Source organism: Triturus cristatus, chromosome 1_2, assembly GCF_964204655.1.
Source record: "Triturus cristatus chromosome 1_2, aTriCri1.1, whole genome shotgun sequence".
Taxonomy (NCBI): domain Eukaryota; kingdom Metazoa; phylum Chordata; class Amphibia; order Caudata; family Salamandridae; genus Triturus; species Triturus cristatus.
The window spans coordinates 477,590,723-477,610,718 of NC_140580.1; the positions used below are offsets into that span (position 1 = coordinate 477,590,723).

General features: G+C 44.6%; 1 protein-coding gene across 1 annotated transcript in view; it reads right to left on the minus strand.

The window, feature by feature from the left end:
- JAKMIP3 (Janus kinase and microtubule interacting protein 3) overlaps positions 1-19,996 on the minus strand; it is an 893,040-nt gene that overhangs the window by 297,072 nt on the left and 575,972 nt on the right. Inside the window, exon 6 of the mRNA XM_085606202.1 lies at positions 14,494-14,640. Coding sequence (XP_085462328.1) covers positions 14,494-14,640 — 147 coding nt within the window. The remainder of the gene's footprint in view (positions 1-14,493; positions 14,641-19,996) is intronic.

Here is a 19,996-nt window from a genome sequence, read left to right on the forward strand (position 1 = left end):
CCATCAGTGAATGCGCACAATCTTTCTTTACATTTGTTAATAAAAAATGGCTGCAACTTTGACATAGACCTGTATGCCCTAAAGATGTCTTCCACCCTCTCCCTTCAGGGCAGATTTTTACCATTGGACTGCTTCAGACTCTCTTTAATGACTTTATTTATTCTTTTCACCAGGTCATTGGTCCTTGGATTATACACTACTGATTTATGTGTGCAAAAACCCTCTCTTTCTAAAATTTTCCTTTCTCCCTCTACCAGTTTTACCCCACAATGTGATATATGCTGTTCAAGACAACCTTGCTTCCTAAATACTTTCTCTAAAAATGCCACTACTTTGGGCATATTCACGTCCTCTACAAAAATCAACTTTCATCCATTTTAAACAGTACAAAAATAAATGCATTTTATCCTGTCAAACTGCCTATCAATCCCACGAAGCCACTTGCTAGCTTGCATCATTTTTAAGACTATTTCACAGATGTCAAGGTTTTACACATTTGAAATAGTATTCAACTAATTGATCTTAGTATTGATAAAAGAAATAAAAGGAAATAGAAAAGAAAATCGTTCAGCAAAGAAGGTTTCAGTCCATCAGCTACCTACAGTAGCATCAGCAAAGCAGTCCAAAATAAGAAAATAGTTCTCAAAAATTGATCAGCATAGAATCTTCTCTCAAAAATCTGAACCTTTTCCCCTTCCTTGTAGGATTTGAGCTGTTAGAAAAAACAATCTATTCTTCTGCCTTAATAGTAACTCTGTAAACTGATTCTGGTAATAACAATCTAATAAATCCCTTCCTGAATGTTTGGTGCCTTAATGCAAGCTGTGATCTTCTTTTTTTTTTTTTTTTTTTGAAACCGTTTATTACAAAACACATAAAAATATACAAAGATGGGCCTACAACCTTCTGGCCGGCCGCTAGTAAACAAAAGGAGCATATGATACACATTGTAGAGCGTGCATTGCGGCTGAGGAAGAAGTACAGGAGTTAACAGCGTTGATAGCCACACCATCCGGACCACACTATACGGTTTCATTTTAAACTGAAAGAACAACCAGAAAAACAAACCCACAAGGCAATCCACAGTCAGAAATAGCAGCATGTGCTCCCCTAGAAGGGGGACCCTACCAGTCCATGGGAGTATCAATAAGGAGAAGAGATCAGGACTAGGGCTGGGTAAACTCAATGCCCGGAGCGAAGGAAGATGGATCGGCTAGGGGGATGGGGCAGGCGACGGATCGGGCAATAACGGCGGAGCACAAATCCCCCCGCGGTAGGCGTTCCAGGGGCCCCATACTTTCACCCATGTCCCAGGCTTACCTCTCGCCACATACACCACCTTTTCCCGAAACATGCACCAGTCCATATGTTCCTTCCAGGCCGAGACAGTCGGGGACCTCTGGGATCAACACAGTTGAGCAATATCACGCTTGGCCACCATATATCCCAGAGTCACCCACCACGTCTGTGGCGCCGAGTAGTCGGCAGGTTCCCACACATTCAACAGGCATCTCCTCGCTTCGGGTAGCAGCACCACATGCGTAACCACACGCAGGACCTCATGCACACCACGCCAGAATCGCTCCACCTCCGGGCATTCCCACAGTATATGTAGAAAGGTCCCCAAAGCGCCACACCCACGCTTACACAACCCGTCCACAGCATAACCCATACGTAGGAGCCTTGGCCCCGTCATGTAGACTCTGTGGAGTATCTTGAGCTGGACGAAGCGAAGGCGGGCCGGTATGGCCACCTCTTTCGGGGAGGCCACCGCAGAGGTCCAGTCCTCGTCGTCCAGCTCCAGTCCATCGGCAACCCAAGCCTCACGAAGGGCAGTCAGCTATCCCGAGCGGTCATTGATCAGTTTTTTGTAGATCAGTGAGATCGTGTTGTCCGGGACGTGTCCATCCAGCACTCTATCCTCCAGGGGGGAATACTCCGGGATGGATGCAACGTCTGGGAAGACGGAGCCCAGTGCATGACGGATCTGCAAATACCGAAAGTACTCCCTATCATGCAACTGGAATTTTGTCTGCAGCATCTCGAACGTTTTGAATCCTCCCCTCGTCCAGAGATCCCCCACTTTACTGATGCCTATCATGTCCCACTTCTCGAAGCCCTTCGAGGTCCACAGGGAGCCCAACCGCTCGGACGCGTATAGTGGTGTTGCCCGGGTCAGACGGTCCTTCCACCCCATCGCCACATTGGCCGCGTGCCACACACGCACCATGACACGCGTGGGGCCGGTCAGCCGAGCGTCGGGCGCGCCGGAGTAGAGCACTCGATTATAGTCCCCACCCGGGAGTAGCATCTTATCCATTTCGTATGCCGGGTTTAAGGCGGGCCCGTACAGGCCGTGATTAATCGCAGCCAGCTGGGATGCCCAATAGTACCGTTTGATATCCGGGAGGGCGATCCCTCCGTCATACCATGGGAGCGTCAGCTTCGCCAGGGCGATACGCGGCCTCCCGTCCCAGAACAGGCGGCGCTGCAAACTCTCCACCTCACGGAAGTAGCGCGCTGGGACGAGGTCCATGGTATTCTGCAAAGCGTACAGGAAACGCGGCAGAGACATCATCTTAAACAATGCCGCCCGGCCGAGCGGCGAAAGCGGCAGGCGCCGCCAGCGTGCGACGTCTACCTTCAAGCGCTGGAGGGGGGGAAGCAAGTTCCGTTCATATCGGGCCTCCGGGTCCAGAGTAATGAAGACACCCAGGTACCGAAATCCCTGCGGGGCGATCTGGATCGGACAGCCCCGCGGGAGAATAGGAGCCTCCCCAGAGAGAACATACACGCACGATTTAGCCCAGTTGATGACAAGGCCGGAGTTACGACCAAATGAATGTAAAACATCAACCAGTACTATCAGTGATTTACGTGGGGAAGCTAGGTACAGAAGGATGTCACCAGCATATAGGGATACGCGGTCCTCTTACTCGGGGGTCCAACGGAGACCACGGATGGAAGGCTCCCACCGCAGCCACTCCGCCAGGGGCTCCAAGGCAAGCGCAAAAAGGAGCGGCGATAAGGGGCAGCCCTGCCGCGTGCCCCGGCCCAACTCGAACGGAGCCGATACTCTACCGTTCACCACCACCTGCGCCAATGGGCCCGAATACAGCAATTTGACCCAACTGATGAACCCTGCGCCAAAGCCAAACTTCGCAAGCATCGCCCAGATGTATGGCCACTCAAGCGTGTCAAACGCCATAGTGGCGTCCAAGGACGCCAAAATGGCCGGCTCACGTATGTGCTGAACACGTGCGAGTACCCCATGCAAACGCTGTAAGTTAAGGGCCAGGTTACGCTGGGGAATAAAGCCGGACTGATCCTGGTGAACCAGTTCGCCCACCACGCCGACCAGCCGATTGGCCAGGACCTTGGCGAGAATTTTGGGCTCCGCGTTCAGTAGCGAAATGGGCCGATAGGATGTAACCCGGTCCCGAGGTCTCCCCTCCTTGTGGATAACCACGATTGTAGCCAGACGCTGGTCCAGCGGGAGGGAGCCCACCGAGTGAGCTTCCAGGAACATCGATCGGAGATGTGGTGCCAGCGTATCCGGTCGCAACTTGTACAACTCGATGGGGAGACCATTAGGACCCATGGCCTTGCCGGAAGCGACCGAACGTATGGCGAGGGCGATTTCGTCGGAGGTTGGAGGGGCGTCCAATGACACTCTGTCCTCCTCCGAAAGGGAAGGCAGCGCGATATCCCTGAGCAGGCCACGGGAGTCCTCTTCAGAGCGGGAAGACACCGGGGAATAGACCCCACGGAAATAATCCGCGAAGCAGGAGACAATTTCTTCCGGCTCAGTCACACACACACCGTCCGTTGTCTCAATCAGCGGGACTACACGACTCGCTCTCTCCTTTTTGTCCAGCCACGCAATCAATTTACCAGCCTTATCACCCACATCATACAGTCTCCCCTGTTGCTCTCTACTGAGGCCCCTGGCCGCCTCCGTGACGAGGGCCCTATAGGCCGCTTGCTTGAGTTGGAGAACATGTAATACGGCATCCGTCACCCCACATTCTAGATTACCCTCCAACTCGGCTATCTCAGCTTCCACCCGGGTCACCTCCTCCCGCTCGCGCCTCCGGGTGTGGGAAATAAGGCACAGGGCCTCTCCTCGTAGTACTGTCTTGAATGCCTCCCACAGTGAGACAGCCGAAGGCACGGACCCCACATTCTCGTCAAAATAGCGCTGGAGGGATTTAATCAATTCAGCGCGAATGGTGGGGTCGCGCAGGTACCAGGGATTGATCGGGACCACCCTACCCTCACCCCTCGGAAAAAGATCCAGGTGTAACAGGAGCGGGGAATGGTCCGAGATACCCCGTGCCAAATGGCGCACCTCTCCCACCCTCCCAACATAGGCCGCCGGGACCAGGACATAATCTAGTTGTGAGAGACTACCATGGGCCCCCGAATGGAAGGTATACTGTAGCTGCGTGGGATGTTTTAAACGCCAGCAGTCCACCAACCCCAAAGTGTCCAATAGACCAGAAAGCCACGCTTGGGCCCGGGGGAGGTCCCTAGGGGGGTGAAGATCCACAGTCCCGGAAACCACCGCATTAAAATCCCCCCCCACCACCAGAATCCCCCCCGGAAGGCCAAGGAGGAGGCGCCCCAGGTCCGCAAAGGTAGTCGACTGCAGCCCCGGTGGGACGTACACTGACACAAATACAACCACTTTGCCCTCCATCCTTCCCACCAAGACCACGTAACGTCCCCTGTCGTCATGGAGCACCTCATCAATCTCCAACGGGAGCGAGTTCTTAACCATGATGCCCACACCCCTCGAGCCAGACGTGAAGCCCGAATGGGCTACCAGGCGATAGCCACGCCGATTCATGGCGCAGAAGGAATTGCCAATGAGGTGTGTCTCCTGCAGAAAAACTACATCAGGCGAAATTCGCTTCAAGAACTGCAGGACTACCCCTCGTTTTATCCTGTCCCCCAGTCCATTCACGTTCCAGGACAACAGAGTTAATTCCCTACCCCCCATCATAAACAGAAGCCACCATTTGTCCCCCCGAGAGCACTATTGAGCTAGTACAATGATAAATTTGCCTTGTGGTAAAAACGAACAACACCCCCCCATCCCTGCCCACCCATCCCAACAAAACTCCCCCCTCCCTGCACCCCTGCATGAGCCCGAACAGCCCCCCCAACGTGCAGTGTGCCTGTCGCCCCATATATATAGTAAAGACTAGCTAAACCCCCTAGAGGAGGAAGGAGAACCCCCAGTAGACCCCACACAACCTCCACAGGAGGGGAAATTATACAAACAGACGCTTAATCGAGAGTGGCATCAGTTTTGTCCGGAGCGAAGTCCAATATTACCCCCTCAATCCCGATCCAGAGTGCCGTCTCCCCCCGCCACCCCCCCCGCCCCCCGGATCACGATCCCCAGACAGAGTGTCCAGCCAGTCTCCGGCCGCTTTGGGACGGTCAAAAAAGTGCGTGCGACCCTCTACCTCCACTCGCAGCTTGGCCGGGAAGAGCATAGCGTATTTAAGGTTCAGGACCCGAAGACGGCGCTTGACGCCTTGGAAGCTCAGTCTCTGCTTCTGGACCGCTGGGGTGAAATCGGGGTAAAAATTCACCTCCATATTGTCAAGCTTAACCGGCCCATGCAGTCTGGATGCTTGCAGGATAGCGTCTCTGTCCCGAAAGTTGAAGATCCGGGCAATGAGAGGCCGCGGAGGGGCTCCGACCTTCGGCCTTCCCCCGGGAACCCTGTGGGCCCGCTCCACAGCGAAGAATTTACTCAGCCCCCGTAGCTGGAGATGGGTAGCGATCAGGTCCTCCACAAACAGGTCCGCCGCCGCTTCCTCCCGTCCCTCAAGCACCCCAATGATGCGGATGTTGTTCCTCCGGGCCCGACTCTCGGAGTCCTCCAGGCGCCGATCCATAAGCGCGGTCGCCTGACCAAGCCGGCGCACCTCTGCCTGTAGTACCGCCACCTCAGTGGTAAGGCCCGATGCGGTGTGGGCCAAAGAATCAACTCGGTCATTGGTCTTGGAAAGATCGGCCCTCACCAGGCCAACATCCACGAGGACCGAGTCGATCTTCTGTGCCAGTGTGTCGAACCGCTGGTCCACCGAGGCCTTCATCTCGGCGATGGCGCCCATGACATCCCGCAGAGTCAGATCCGTGGGGAGGTCCGGGGCATCAGGAGGGCCCTCAGGGGATTTGTGCAGTCCGCCAGGCGATCCCTTCTGGAGGGTGTAGCGGTCCATACTATTGGCCTGAGGGGTGGTGCCACGCCGGGTCGATTTGGTCTTTGCCCGATCTCCATCTTGTTTCGTGGCCATGGCCACCAGTCCCCCGGTCGCACCAGCCACGTCGTGAAGGGCAAGCAATCAGGGCCACAAGCTCCGGGGGGGGCACCCCAGATCGGCGGGATGGGTCACAGCCGGCGGGCAGGCCGAGTCTCCCAGCGAGACCACACCAGCACAAAGAGCCCCGCGACCCAACCCTGCAGGGACGGCAAGGGGGTGCGAAAGCGAAAGTGCGGGGTACGCGACTCGCCAGGCCCGGCCCGCCGCTGTTGTTCACTTTGTCACTGGGTCACCCCTCAGCGCAAATCCGGGGTCTGGCGAGGAGAAGGCCGCAGACTTCAAACGGTGCTTACTCCGGTGTCCGAGGTCCGATTTGACAACGGGAAACGGGTGCCACCTCAGCTCAGGCTCACCAACACATTCCCCTCATCCGAGACAGGATTAATTCAGGATAGTCGTAGGAGGTTGCGGAGGTCCCCGGGAGCCTCGCACCTACGCGGCCATCTTGGTCGCGCGCTAGGCTCCTCCCCCAGCTGTGATCTTCTTAACTGAAATTCAGAAAAGATGCTGATGGCTATGACTTTTGGATCTTTAACACAATAACCAAATTAATCTAATATCTGTCTGAGTCTATTATTGAGTCTTGCTGGTTCTTCCATTTAAACTGTGCTATTTTACTGATGTCTTAAATGTGTTGTAGGGAAAATCAGCGAGCTCAGTCAGAACATTAGGTATTACTTCTTTTGTTCTATGTTGCTGTCGCAGAGCTTTCGGTCGGCATAATGCTAGCCCAACTTAACTTCTTCAGGAGCTTGGGTCTTCCTGTTTGCTATTCTTTATTTCTACAACATGGTCTTGAGAGTGATGTACCTAAATCTGTTCTCTAATTTGTGAGGTCGCTGTCAATTAATGGTCCTCACTGGACAGTGAACGTGGTGTTTTGGCCACCCTAATTTCCACCCCTTCCATTAGCAGAGAAAGATTCATCGGAGGATCATTGCCTCTGTGGTGAATGAAATGCTGCAGATTGTCTAATCATAAAGGGCCCAGGACAATTAGAGTTGTAAGAGGAGTAAGCGTATAATAACAAGTTCACCACGCTTGTGCTGCAATAGAGATGAACTACTTCCTGCTTCCTTATAGTTTAAATTCCTGATCATATACTATTTAAAGGTTCTGGCCTGGGTTTCGAGTGTACCACAATTGTGCTTGTTGCCTGGTTACTCGTTTGTTGAAGCCATCTGGAATTCTTCAACTTCCTCATGCTCATGCTACCTCTCCTTTCAGCTACCAAAACTGTGGCAGACACTGTGGTCTATTTACTAAGATGTAATGATGTGTTCAATACTAAATCTGTTGTTACCTATTTACTTTCCAGCCTTAAACCTGTTTTACACTGGAAAGTCACTTATAAGTATTGAAAAGCATTACTTAGGTCTAAGAGAGCATCCCATGGGTGGTGCATGATGGGTGTTCTCATGCAACCACCCAAGATTTCTGATGCTAAACTTTACTTAAAAAGGTAGACAAATGTTAGCATCAGATTTTCTGACTTTGCACGTGTGCTGCACTGTCCAGCACACATACAAGGTGGGACAATGTTTACAGTTAGTCTGAACACAGTATTTTGTACCGGAAGTGTGTCCTTCCAGTACAAAACCTATGCTAGGCTCACAAAGACACCCTAGTACTATGGTGCAAAGGTGGGTTTGTGGGGCACGGATGCACATTTCTGTGCCAGCATTAGGGACAGGTGGAGAGTGTCATATTTCAGTAAATATGGCATTCTCCTGCTCTTTCCTTCTCACACAGTGCACCATTTGTGGCTACTGCACTGAGGGAGAAACTGGTAATTCTGGCCTACTGTGTCTTAAATCCTGCAATATATCTGTGTCTTAAATTAGTACTTGATATGATCTTGGAAGTGACAGTACATAAAGAATGTCTGTACTTTCATAATCATGATCTCGCTTAGCATAACGGACACAAAATTTAGACAAATCCAGATTATCTCATTGATCTTAGGTAGTAAGACATTCACCTGGATGTCTCTTGCACTATGATCATATCCCATCAGAAAGGTGTGATATTGTACTAACCAGCTATGCTGTGGTACCTCAATAATACTCCATAATCTAAACTGCATTCTTAGCATAGTAAGTGTTGTGTTTGTTCCTTCCTATTTAATCGAAGCTCAAAAATGTTTTAAGGCATGGGCAAAGGGGACAATTGCACAGGGCCTCCACATTCCAAGAGGTACCTTGGGAAAGTAAACATTCTATCTAGCTCACCTCTGTCTATTTCCATATCTCAATCTCTCTCCTATCTGCCTACCTCTACAAGAGTCTGTCTCTCTTTGCCCAGTGGCATCGAAAGGACTTTTGGGGGGATCCTGGAAAGCCAAATTTCAACTGTTTTTGTATGAACTCCGTTTCTGAAAGTTAGCTTGGCATCATCTGACACATAAACTTCAAAGTCGAATAATAAAACTCAAAAATGTTCCTAATGGGGGTCCCAAAACATGTCTCGCCCATGGACCCTAAAATGCCCAAGACGACTCAACGCCTCAGCAGGGGTAGTAAGCACTATATAAATGCATTTACATTGTTGAGGTGTGCAGGTCGTAAGGCCAATGCAAATAATTTACATTATAGACACTAAGTTTCTTTACAGAATGTGTAGGGTTTCATTAGTAAGTGTCAAGGTACTCTCCTGACATCACAGTGCACATTCACTGCCCTCTCTAGCTGTTGGTGTGGGTGGAGTGGAATGACTGAGTGCTTGGGATGATATCAGTCCTTTGGGAGGCATCACTAGCCTGGCAGCTGTGGTCTACAGGCGGACGGTGCAGTCGTAGCTCTATGTGACATGGTCGATGCACTGCAATGCACAGCTGGTGACGTAATATGAAGGTCCTCACAAAGGCAGTGCTCTGCTGTGCCCTCTACCAATACTGGGTTTAGGCTACCGGCAGTAAGGCTAAGCCTCTAACATAATACAACAACAACAATGCCAATACTGCAACTCCTCTTTAAACTCATATTCAATTGTGAGGGACCAATTTGAACAAAACAATAATGGACCTTAGACCTCTTTTTCCGTCGATTTTATCAATACATTTTTATTTTTTCATTATACTCTAAATATCTTCCATTTTAGAAATTAATCAAACATCAAAAAGCTTTAAATGTATACAAATTTCATCCTACAACATTCTTCTTTTACTCCATACGATCTATTCATACATATCTGTCATTTATTCACATTCGTCTCACACATTCAAAAACATACTTAAACTTGATTCAGCACAACCGAATTTCAATTTTATAAAAATCTTTTCATAAAGGCCACAGAAATAATGCTAAACGAAGTCGTCACTGTGTTCAACACTTTTTTGACTGAATTTGTAATTCTTATGGCCGATTTGGCCATAAGAATTACGAATGGCCAAAAGAACTACGAATCCAGTCAAAAAAGTGTTGAACACAGTGACGACTTCGTTTAGCATTATTTCTGTGGCCTTTATGAAAAGATTTTTATAAAATTGAAATTGGGTTGTGCTGAATCAAGTTTATGTATGTTTTTGAATGTGTGAGATGAATGTGAATAAATGACAGATATGTATGAATAGATCGTATGGAATAAAAGAAGAATGTTGTAGGATGACATTTGTATACATTTAAAGCTTTCTGAGGTTTGAGTAATTTCTAAAATGGAAGATGTTTAGAGTATAATGAAAAAATAAAAATGTATTGATAAAATCGACGGAAAAAGAGGTCTAAGGTCCATTATTGTTTTGTTCAAATTGGTCCCTCACAATTGAATATGAGTTTAAAGAGGAGTTGCAGTAGTGGCATTGTTGTTGCTGCTGTGCCCTCAGCATCCTGTTGTCAGGTCCTAATTGTGCGCAGTCACCTCTGCTCTCACTGCCCAGTAACCGCGCTTTCTTACGCCAGCCCAACTATCCGGTTCTTTTTCACTTCTGGTCGAGCCCTTCGCCCGATAACCACGCGTGACTTCCAAGGAAAAGCCACACACAGTGCAGAGAAGACATGAGTCTTCCAAGGAAAAGCCGCACACAGTGCAGAGAAGACATGAAACTTCCAAGGCAAAGCTGCACACAGTGTGGAAAAGACATTTTCCGCCATCAGGTGCTGAAATGCGACTCTATATTCTGAACATTGGAGACTTCTTTTTGAGTGCTCACATTTGCATAATGCGGCCAATTATGGTGTCTCTGATTTGCGACGCATTTTGTAACTGCTAAGCCTCAGCAGAGAGAATAATAAGAAAAAAGAACTCATCCACTGTATCCTGAGCTGTATGCCTGCAGGGCAAAGCACACACATGCCAGTAGTGCAGTAGCTCTGTTTTACAACACTCCATGTGGCGCCAAGGTCAGCATAAGGAAGCTGTATTACACAAAATCATTAAAAAAATCAAAAGAGTTGTGCAGAGGTTTTAATGGAATAAGAACCCTGCTAATGGATGTCCCAGAAGAACCAAAGAAGACAACATTAAAAAAGTCAATGCAATGAAAGAAACGAATTGCTTATAAAGCAATCGCTGTCCTGCTAATGTCAGGCAGGACCGTACCCTACGAAGGCCCTCAGACAGGAACATGGCTCAGTCCTCCCACGGGGGATGTGGCCTCTTTGAACAGCAGTTGACTTTTTAACCATGGAGCTGGAGTTATGATGCCAATTGTCTTATTGACAAAATGAAGTGATCCTCACAAACCACGTAATCTCCATTTGCCCGTTCTCATTTCTGCCAAACCCATTAGCTCTTGGGAACTGTTGGCTCATCTCCACCATGGTAACGACACGGTAATACGCAATCTTTAACCCTCATGGAATGAGGTGAATGGTAAAGTCTTACAGCTCACTCACCGAGACGCAAAAACTGGGCCGGTGTTACTGGGAGACAATCATAAGCAGATGCCTCAAGATGTCTCTACAAGGGGATGAAACGGGGCACTGGACTGCAACAAATGGCCTCTAAGTGATTTATTGTGTGGAAGAGGGGGCACTCTAGTGGCAAACTGCCATTACCTCAATCTGACATAAAACGTTTGGGGCGTATCCTGTGCAGATTTGGGGCTGGTCCTCTTCTGGTCTGTGGACGCTTTACTGCATCCCTCCAAATGACCACCTATATAAGCAAAGTTTTCTAAAGTTGCTATGTGGAGGGCACCTTTTGTGGTACAGCTTCTCCCTCATAGACACTACATAATGAAATATTGCGTCCTCACAGGCACCTTTTCATAGCACATATTAAGAGTGTGCAAGGCTGACAAAGGACATCCTGTCACGCAAAGAGACATCCCAGGAAGAGACAACCCAGGTGGCTCATGCTCTTAACAGACTAGCATAGATGGGCAATGACAAGAGCAATATACATGTTGACCTGCAGACCACCATGAACTCTTACCTTTTGCTGTGAGACTCCATGAGAAATTGAAAGTTGTCTGACATGGAAGATTTCCAGATTGCAAATGTTTAGGACCTGGGAACTATGGCAAGCCATCTGATGCTGGTTAGCTTAATTAAACCTTCTCTTCATGCCTCTGTCCCATAAGTACTAAATAGGGGCTTTTTTGCAAGCCCCTTGCACCACCGGTGTGTCACTTTATCCCATTTATTGTAAATAAGCCCTATAGTGTGTATGCCTTTCAATGTACAGCCATCAGTGTGTTAAAGTAGTACAAACACAACCTCCAAAACATCAATGGCACAAAATTAATGCCAATTCATCGATTTAACAAAGAGAGAGATGACCACTACAGAGGTGATCACTACATCGATTTAGATAAGAGTAATAACATTTATTTAAAGGTATTTCATTGAATTAAGAGAAAAAGGTTACTTTAATGTTATTTACTGAAATATAAAGGGGAAGAGGGGCGTAATTTAATTAAATGTATGCTTAAGAGTTAAACTAACTGTAAGGTTAGCTTAAGGTATACTTATTTGATTTAATTTACATTTATTATTAAAGATAAGTTGGATTTTCAATAGTCTTACAGTTCCTGGTGCTGCTTTTCTTACCATGATGCCTGTTTGTTATTTTTACCTCTAGGGATCAGAGCAACTGATTGGCCTAAGCCCCCATCCCGAGTGAGTATTTAAGCTATAGTACTCTACTAATTAACATATAGGTCTGCTCTTTTGTATAGATCTCTTGTGTAATACTCATTGGAAATGGCTTAGAGTTAGGTTAGAGTCGGTGTAAAAGTTATACGAAGAATAACTCTTCAATTCAAATACGTTAAGGACTATGTGTATTATTAGGATTAGTGTAAAGATAAACATTTAATTTAATAAAATAAGGAAATTTATTTAATTGTAATTGCATTCATTTTTGATTACTATCTGGAGTAAAGTACAGCTAACTAATAAATAGTACTTTAAAGTACATTAATTTAGAGTGACAGTTGTCATTAATGTCATGGTCAGGTGCAGACAACTAATAACTGGTACTCGTGGTTCAAAGATCCTCCTCTTTTTTTTATATTTTATTTTTGCTGAGCAGAGCAGAGAACAAAAATAACAAATCATTGGTCGTCAGGAGAAAAGCATAAGAAAAAACAACAAACATCATCAATCCGACTTTAACATAAATACACAATATATTAATTTAACACCTGAGACCCTTAAAACCACGATGGACACGTCATATGATTAAAAACGAACAGAAGTCCAGAATATCAAATTTCCATCAACATCAAAACAGCAATTGCACCTTCCCCTTCCATTTTCTCCCATGTGCAAAATCTTCGCACTAATACAGTACTTTTTCCTCTTCTCTTTCCTCCCCCCCCCCCCCCCCCCGATTAGGGGCTTAAAGTGCAGTGCATTAAAATGCCAAGTTTTCTAAAGTGCAATGCGCTAAGGTGCTAAGATTCCGACGGTTCAACCAAATTATCAAAAAACTTCCAGACCACAGTAAACTGTTTTGATGCACCAACCCGTTTAGCATAAACTTCCTCAAATCTCCTTATTCTTGACATTTTATTTGTCCATTTAGGATAAGATGGAATCTCTTCCGACCTCCAATTTTGGAGAATTAATGAACGTGCTACTGTAGAGCAGATTGAGATGTACGTCTCTTTGGCTTTAGTCTACTCTGGCCCAACTTTAAAGAGCCCGAAGAGAGCCACTTCTGTCTAGGGGTAAATCTTTTTTTTAATCGACTGGCTCATTGCTAAAAAAAAAATTTCCCAGAAGGCCTCAAACTTTGGACACGTATAAAATATATGAAGCCAGCCTCCTTTGCCATGTGAGAGACATCGAAAACATTTATTATCCACTTTCGCATGACACTTATTTAACTTTTTCGAAGTATAGTAGACCAGCCATCGTGACAGGAAGGACATCCTTTTAAAATTAGCTGCTCTCAGAGCCTTGCTTCGTACCCGGGCTATATAGCCTGCCATTCCTGATGGGTGAAGGAACAGGAAATCTCCCGAGTTATTTTTCTCAAAAATTCATCAACCAAGGGGAGTACCTTTTGTTTCATAATTAAGGAGTACCAATTTCCTATTCCCTTTAATTTTACTTTATACAGAGCATCAACCAGGGCAGATGGAACTCCGTTTGACAGGAGATTATATTTTTTAATGAAGTTAATAATCTGCATATATTCCAAGAACCCCGGCTTAATTCGATTCCCTGCTCTACCTAGTACTCCTTCCCAGGAAACCACTGTATTTACTATAAAAAACATGGGCCAGATTTTCAAAGCCAAATTCTTTCCATCTCCTGAGACGGCTGCAATGAATTTGCAGGCCAAACCCCCTACATTCCTCCAATTTTAAAAAAGCAAACCCAGACGAGTTTGCCTGTTTAAAAAAGAACTGGAGTCAATCGGAATAGTTACGAACAGTCTTATAACGGGACTTTTTGGGGTAATTTAGATGTCTTTAGAAAAGATGGAATTTGTATTCTGGACTCATCGATCATTCTTTCAAAAAAATGTGTCCATCTTGTTGTTGGATTCCAACAGCCGTGCTGTAAGATCTAGTAACGCTGCCTCATAATAGGTGTGGATATTCGGTAAGGCTAGCCCCCCAATATTTGTCTCTAGTTCAAAGTTCCTCATTACTGTAGTTGCGGTATATGAGACTGCATAAATTACGCGAATATGCAAATGTGCCATCCAAATTAAACAATATAAATTACGTGGAAATTAGTGAAAAATACTGTACCATTTCTATATTCTCTTGTGTTACAAATTTCAACTTATTTTCCATTCGGCGAAAGGCATGTGACAGATCTTCATTCTTTCGACTGAGACGTTTATTTTTGTCCAGAAGAGGTTTATACTGACTTTCTGCTTCTCTCAGGCGCTTTAACTGAAATGCAAAAACAATGTCAGGTTGCATATAATATTATTGACAAAAGACTGAGCCAGTTTATAATAAAGCCCACTCATAGTTTGAATGCAAAGGCAATGGTGTCTTTTTAATTGGATTGTACAGCTAATGGACTTATGTAACCTATACAGTAGAACCCTGGTGATATATAAGGTCTTGACATCACATGACCTTTGAAGACGAGGTCTTTACAGCAAGCGACATTACACCACCTTTTATCTGATGAAACGAGATGGAGGAAATATAAAATCCTAGGATAAGTGAAAAACTGACATAATCAGATAATCGCATGGCCTAGACTGGAAGGGGAAGTAGAGGGTTCATAATTGTGCCAGGTGGCGACTAGTAAGTGATGCCTCTGCCATTGACATGCTACAAAATGCTAAACAGTAATGCAATGTAATTCACAAAGCAAAATAACAACATAGAGGAAGAAAATCGCAATAAATCACATTTTCTATTAATCTTTTTATAATGAGAAATACATTAACATTAAAACAATCAAAAGATCCTAAAATGTATATGCAGCTAAAGGGGTTAATATTTAATTATGATAATTTCTCCCTAAAAAGGTGCACAGCAAAATACGAAAATTCATCCCATTTTCTGCGTAAAAAATCCAGCAGAGAACCATTTTTTGTTACTATGTCATTTTCAATGCACCATGCTCACCTGATCTATTCCTTGATAGTCAACACGACTTGCCCGTCGCTAAAAATCTAATATTTACATCCATTACTTTTGCTTTCAGCTCCGGCCACCAGATTATATTATACAAAGGGCACAAGAAATGGCTCAAGGTTTCCTTTGTGCTGTAAAAATAAATGGTAATCCAGTGCCACCCCTCCCCAGGTTGACACCCCTTCACTTAACGGCAAAGTTCCAAACTTAAACTGGGCATAGATCTCCTTGGTCTTTGCGAGAATCCACAGATAGAAGTAATCATTTAAACACTGCAATATTTTGCACTTCATTTCAATATTGGAAATCTCCAGATCCCATTGTACAGTTATATAGAAGAGCACTCCTATTTCCCCTACTAGTCTTTAAAGAAATGTTTTTGGGCCGTGTAATTGCATTGTTTGTGCATATCCGAAATATTTCTATTTCATAGAATAGCTATGAATAGGTGTAATTTGATGAGTGTTTTAATATTAAATCCCCAGAGAGTGCAAAGCATTTCCAAATGGCTTACTGGGTATAAATTAACACAAAGCAGGCCTAATGCACTGTTTGTGTGTTTCCAAAATATGTTGACCATACAGACAATTAGAATCACTTGTTGAAAATAACATTAGTGTATTTGTATTCAGCTGTGCAATTTAGCATTAGACTTTTCCTTTCAGTTTTAAAGATCTGATCCTGCACTTTGTCCTGCCACTATTTATATCTGCTTTGCTTTTCTTTGTTTTCATTTCGTGCCAGTGCTATCCTTCCACTCTTCACTGCAACCTTCATATTTTTTTAAATACTCTGATATTTGTATGCATTTCTTCACCTGTGCATAGTTAGTTTTTTTACACCGTAAGACTCTAACCTTCTCTGCATATCAAAACTGCAACCTAAATACCATTTACTGTACCATGTCATTAACAGTAAGTTCCCCCATGCCATCTATGACATGTTCCTGATTCTTAAAAGCAGATTGTATATTGCCTCCTTTAAATATAGACTGTTCCATTATCTGCCTGATAAATTCCACTTCTAAGCAGTTTAAGGTATCTCTATTGTTGACTTTATATCCCACTAGGAATCCTCACTTAGCATTAGGCAGTTTTTAGTTTCCTGTAAGTAATAGTAAGGTATCTTTCTTTGATATATCACGAATGGGATCAACCAACACTTTGTCTAGCTGTTAAATACATTTGGCAGTCTTCATAGTACACCAGTGCAGCAGTCCAACTTTGTGCTTGAAGGTTGCTCCAAATCCTCTGACAGGAAAACAGCTTTGGATGGAAATACTTAAATTAATCCAAACCATTGGCAAATACTCTGGATGCATTCCATTCCATTATGTTTAGCTCTTCTGTGCCACAACAAGCAGGGATCGATGATACGCAATGTATTCCATAACAGGGGGTGCGGTTTAGCATTTTGGGCTGATCTGTCTCCTTTGCGGCTGGCCATAGTGATTTGCATATGGCTGGCCACTGTGTACAAGTGGTAGAATGAAATGTGCCTAGATTTATTTAGTCCCTGAGATTAATTCAAGCATTCCTCACACTACTTTGCGTTCTTATCAATGACTCCCCATCAGCAGTATAGGTACGCCGAGATGTAGCTCCCTCCACTCACTGTGAGATGTGACTCTAGCTGCAGATACACAACGAGACAATACAAGGCAGAAACATGTGCGGGATTGCTTGCTCTCCCATGCAGACAGGATGTAGAGATGCAGTTCAGGTTGGACTGTCCCTTTCAAGAAGGGGCCAATATTCATTTGCATTTGGTAAATGAACTGAAATGGCAACTGCGTGGGATGGGTATTCCAGGATGTAAATTGCAATAGCCAACTGTTTCAAAGACTCCATCTCACTGTTGTCTTTCATCGCAGTATCTGCACCAATTATATTATCGGACTCATGTTTGTCACCAAATCTTGACTTTGAAACAGCAAGCAGAGACGTCTCTTTGATGTGGTTTGATCATAACCTATAGATTCAGAAATGTACTTCTCAAGCTTCACCCTTTTGTTTACATAAACTTCCAAATTGTGCTAATCTTTCCTGGATTTCCACTTTGTACTGCTATCCTTTGTTCTGAGATTACTCTATATCTTTTTTTATGTGTAGTCTTATGTGATCATTAAATGCTCCATTAGTGTCCTTATTCAGTTAGTGTTTGCAGGGACTCTTCACATTTGACTCAAGATAAGCACAACTAGTCTTCTCTTCAGATAACAATTACTTCTAGCAGGCTGAAATTGCTGGGTAGGGCAGCAATCTTCCTCTGGTCCCAGGCTGGTGAAAAAATAAAGGGCATGTAGCACATCTCACTAGCAGAAGACTGAGTCATGTAGAGAGACTAGAATTATTGGAATCAGGGTCGTGGTGTTTTCTGTATAATTATGGTTTTGCTGCATTTGCCACATATTCCATCATCAGCATAATATGTAGACTATGTAGGTAAAATATTTGCCTATACAGCGTTACAAAATGTATAAAAATGACAAAATAATGAAGTAATACTTCCACAAAATGTAGCATATTATGCAGCACAATTTACCTTTTCTTGGTGCATAATTTAGTCAAATCTGCTGCAAAATGTGTACCTTCCCTGCCACATCATTCCTGTGGCCTTTTTCATGGGCATCAAGGTTCAGGGGTGCAAGAGGCAAAATGCACCCCAATTAAAGCAATTTCTTTTACTGCCCAACGAAGGAATGGGGTATTTTCCTCACTGGCAACAAGACCCATGTCATCCTCATTACACCACCACACCAATGAATTGACATTATCTCCAGCATAACATGAATATTTTTCAATGAAGGCCTAAGCCTGTAAGTTATCTAACTGACCATTTGTTCCCCATCTTGTGTGTAGCATAGTGAATGACTTGGTATGAAATTCAATTAAAACATTTTTTTTAAAAGAAACTCTGCTTCTAGTAGTGGAATAGCCTGCACAGATTGCACTGCTCTTCCTTTCAATAAAATGAATGGCTTCAGTAATCTTCAACCTGCACTGGTACGCTTCACGATAAGTTCACTCTATCTTTATACATGCAGCATAAATAAATATTTGACCTTTGACATTACTTGTGCACCTTCCCTCACACATTCATAGAAAATGTCAATGGTATCATTGACCATTGTGTGTATTCTTCAATACAGAATGTCATCATGAGATGACTAGAGGGGGCACACGCTAATATTAAAAATGTTAAAATGTAAAATTAACAGTTGTTACTATACATTTGGTTCCCTTGGTAACATCTTCTTCCATTAGAATGCTTACTAAAAGAAATTACTCATATTTCATGTACATTTTACAGTACGAACGAGAATTGCAGCACCATCGTAGTCTGCAGTGACGTAACTCAGAACGATTCTCCCCCTGAAGAATGTGATGAGGGCCCTCCAGTCTCCCATATCCTAAAGATATTTATTGGCATTAGGTGGGCAGTGGCAGCTGGTGAAGTTTGAAAGTGGTGAGACCGAGTTTGGCGCAGGGGTGAGAAAGAGGCGCTGGGGTTCACTAGAGGGGAGCACAGCATTTTTTGGGACGCCTGTCACCATTTCCCATGTAAATCTTTTTAAAAAAACAATAGGATAAAATAATGCATTTTCCAGCATATTTGTTTCAAAATAAAAAGAACAAAATGCAATAGCTTTTATAGGTTTTTATATAAATCACTACAAAACATTACATAGTATAAATGGTCCGTATTTTAACTCAACAATCTGTGCTCATATGAAGTCATCACTGCTAATCCAGCGTTTACTGGGATAAATAGATGTCGATGTTGAGAGACAACCTGAGGCTTTCAGCACTGAATATTCCAAGCCCACCACACCCAAGCTGGTCTTAAAGATGTTTTATCCACTGGAGCAGCTTTTAGCATTAATACTTTATATTTAGGGGCGTGGCTAGGCGCCTACAGAAGATGGCGAGCACATGTGAATCTCCAAGGGATGGTCTAGTAAAAACGTTGCTTGTGGTGGTCTTGCTCCGTCAATGAAGTCTTCCTGAACAGCACAGTGATTCTCTTCAAGCACTGCATGTTTCCTCCTCAAGCTGGTTGTCGCATTCTATTGTTTCTCATGGCGGCACGCTTCTCTCTCCTCAGAAGCTGCTGCCAGTTTAAGACGCTTGCATAACAGGGAGGATTACGAGACACCTAGAAGGACTGCCAGGTTTGCAACCTTTTGGGGGGTTTTGCTTGCAATTTCTCCTAAACTGCCTGCACATTTCTTTGCTATTTCTACAATGAAGCCTTTTAGTATAAGATAGTTTGCACAGGAATTTGTATTTACTACTCAGTTAATTTTGGCACCTTGTCTTTTTCTTGAATACTAATTTATTCTCCATCCTGTTTTCTCCTCAAATGAACATATGATCTATGATATGCCCTCACTGACACCCATTTTGGCAAACCGGTACGCTCTTAATATCTCTTCCAAGCTAACTTCTTGGGTATAGAAACAAGTCTGCAATTATTTTTCTCCTCTTTCTTTACAGTCAATGAACAATACTTAACTATCCAATTAAGGAGCAACAAGTTTTGACTCATCTTGCAAAGCTCGGAGCAGACATTGCACTTATTTAAGAATCACATCTTACAGAAGATTAATATATTGCATTGAAAAGAAGATTGGTTGGCGAATACTTCTTTT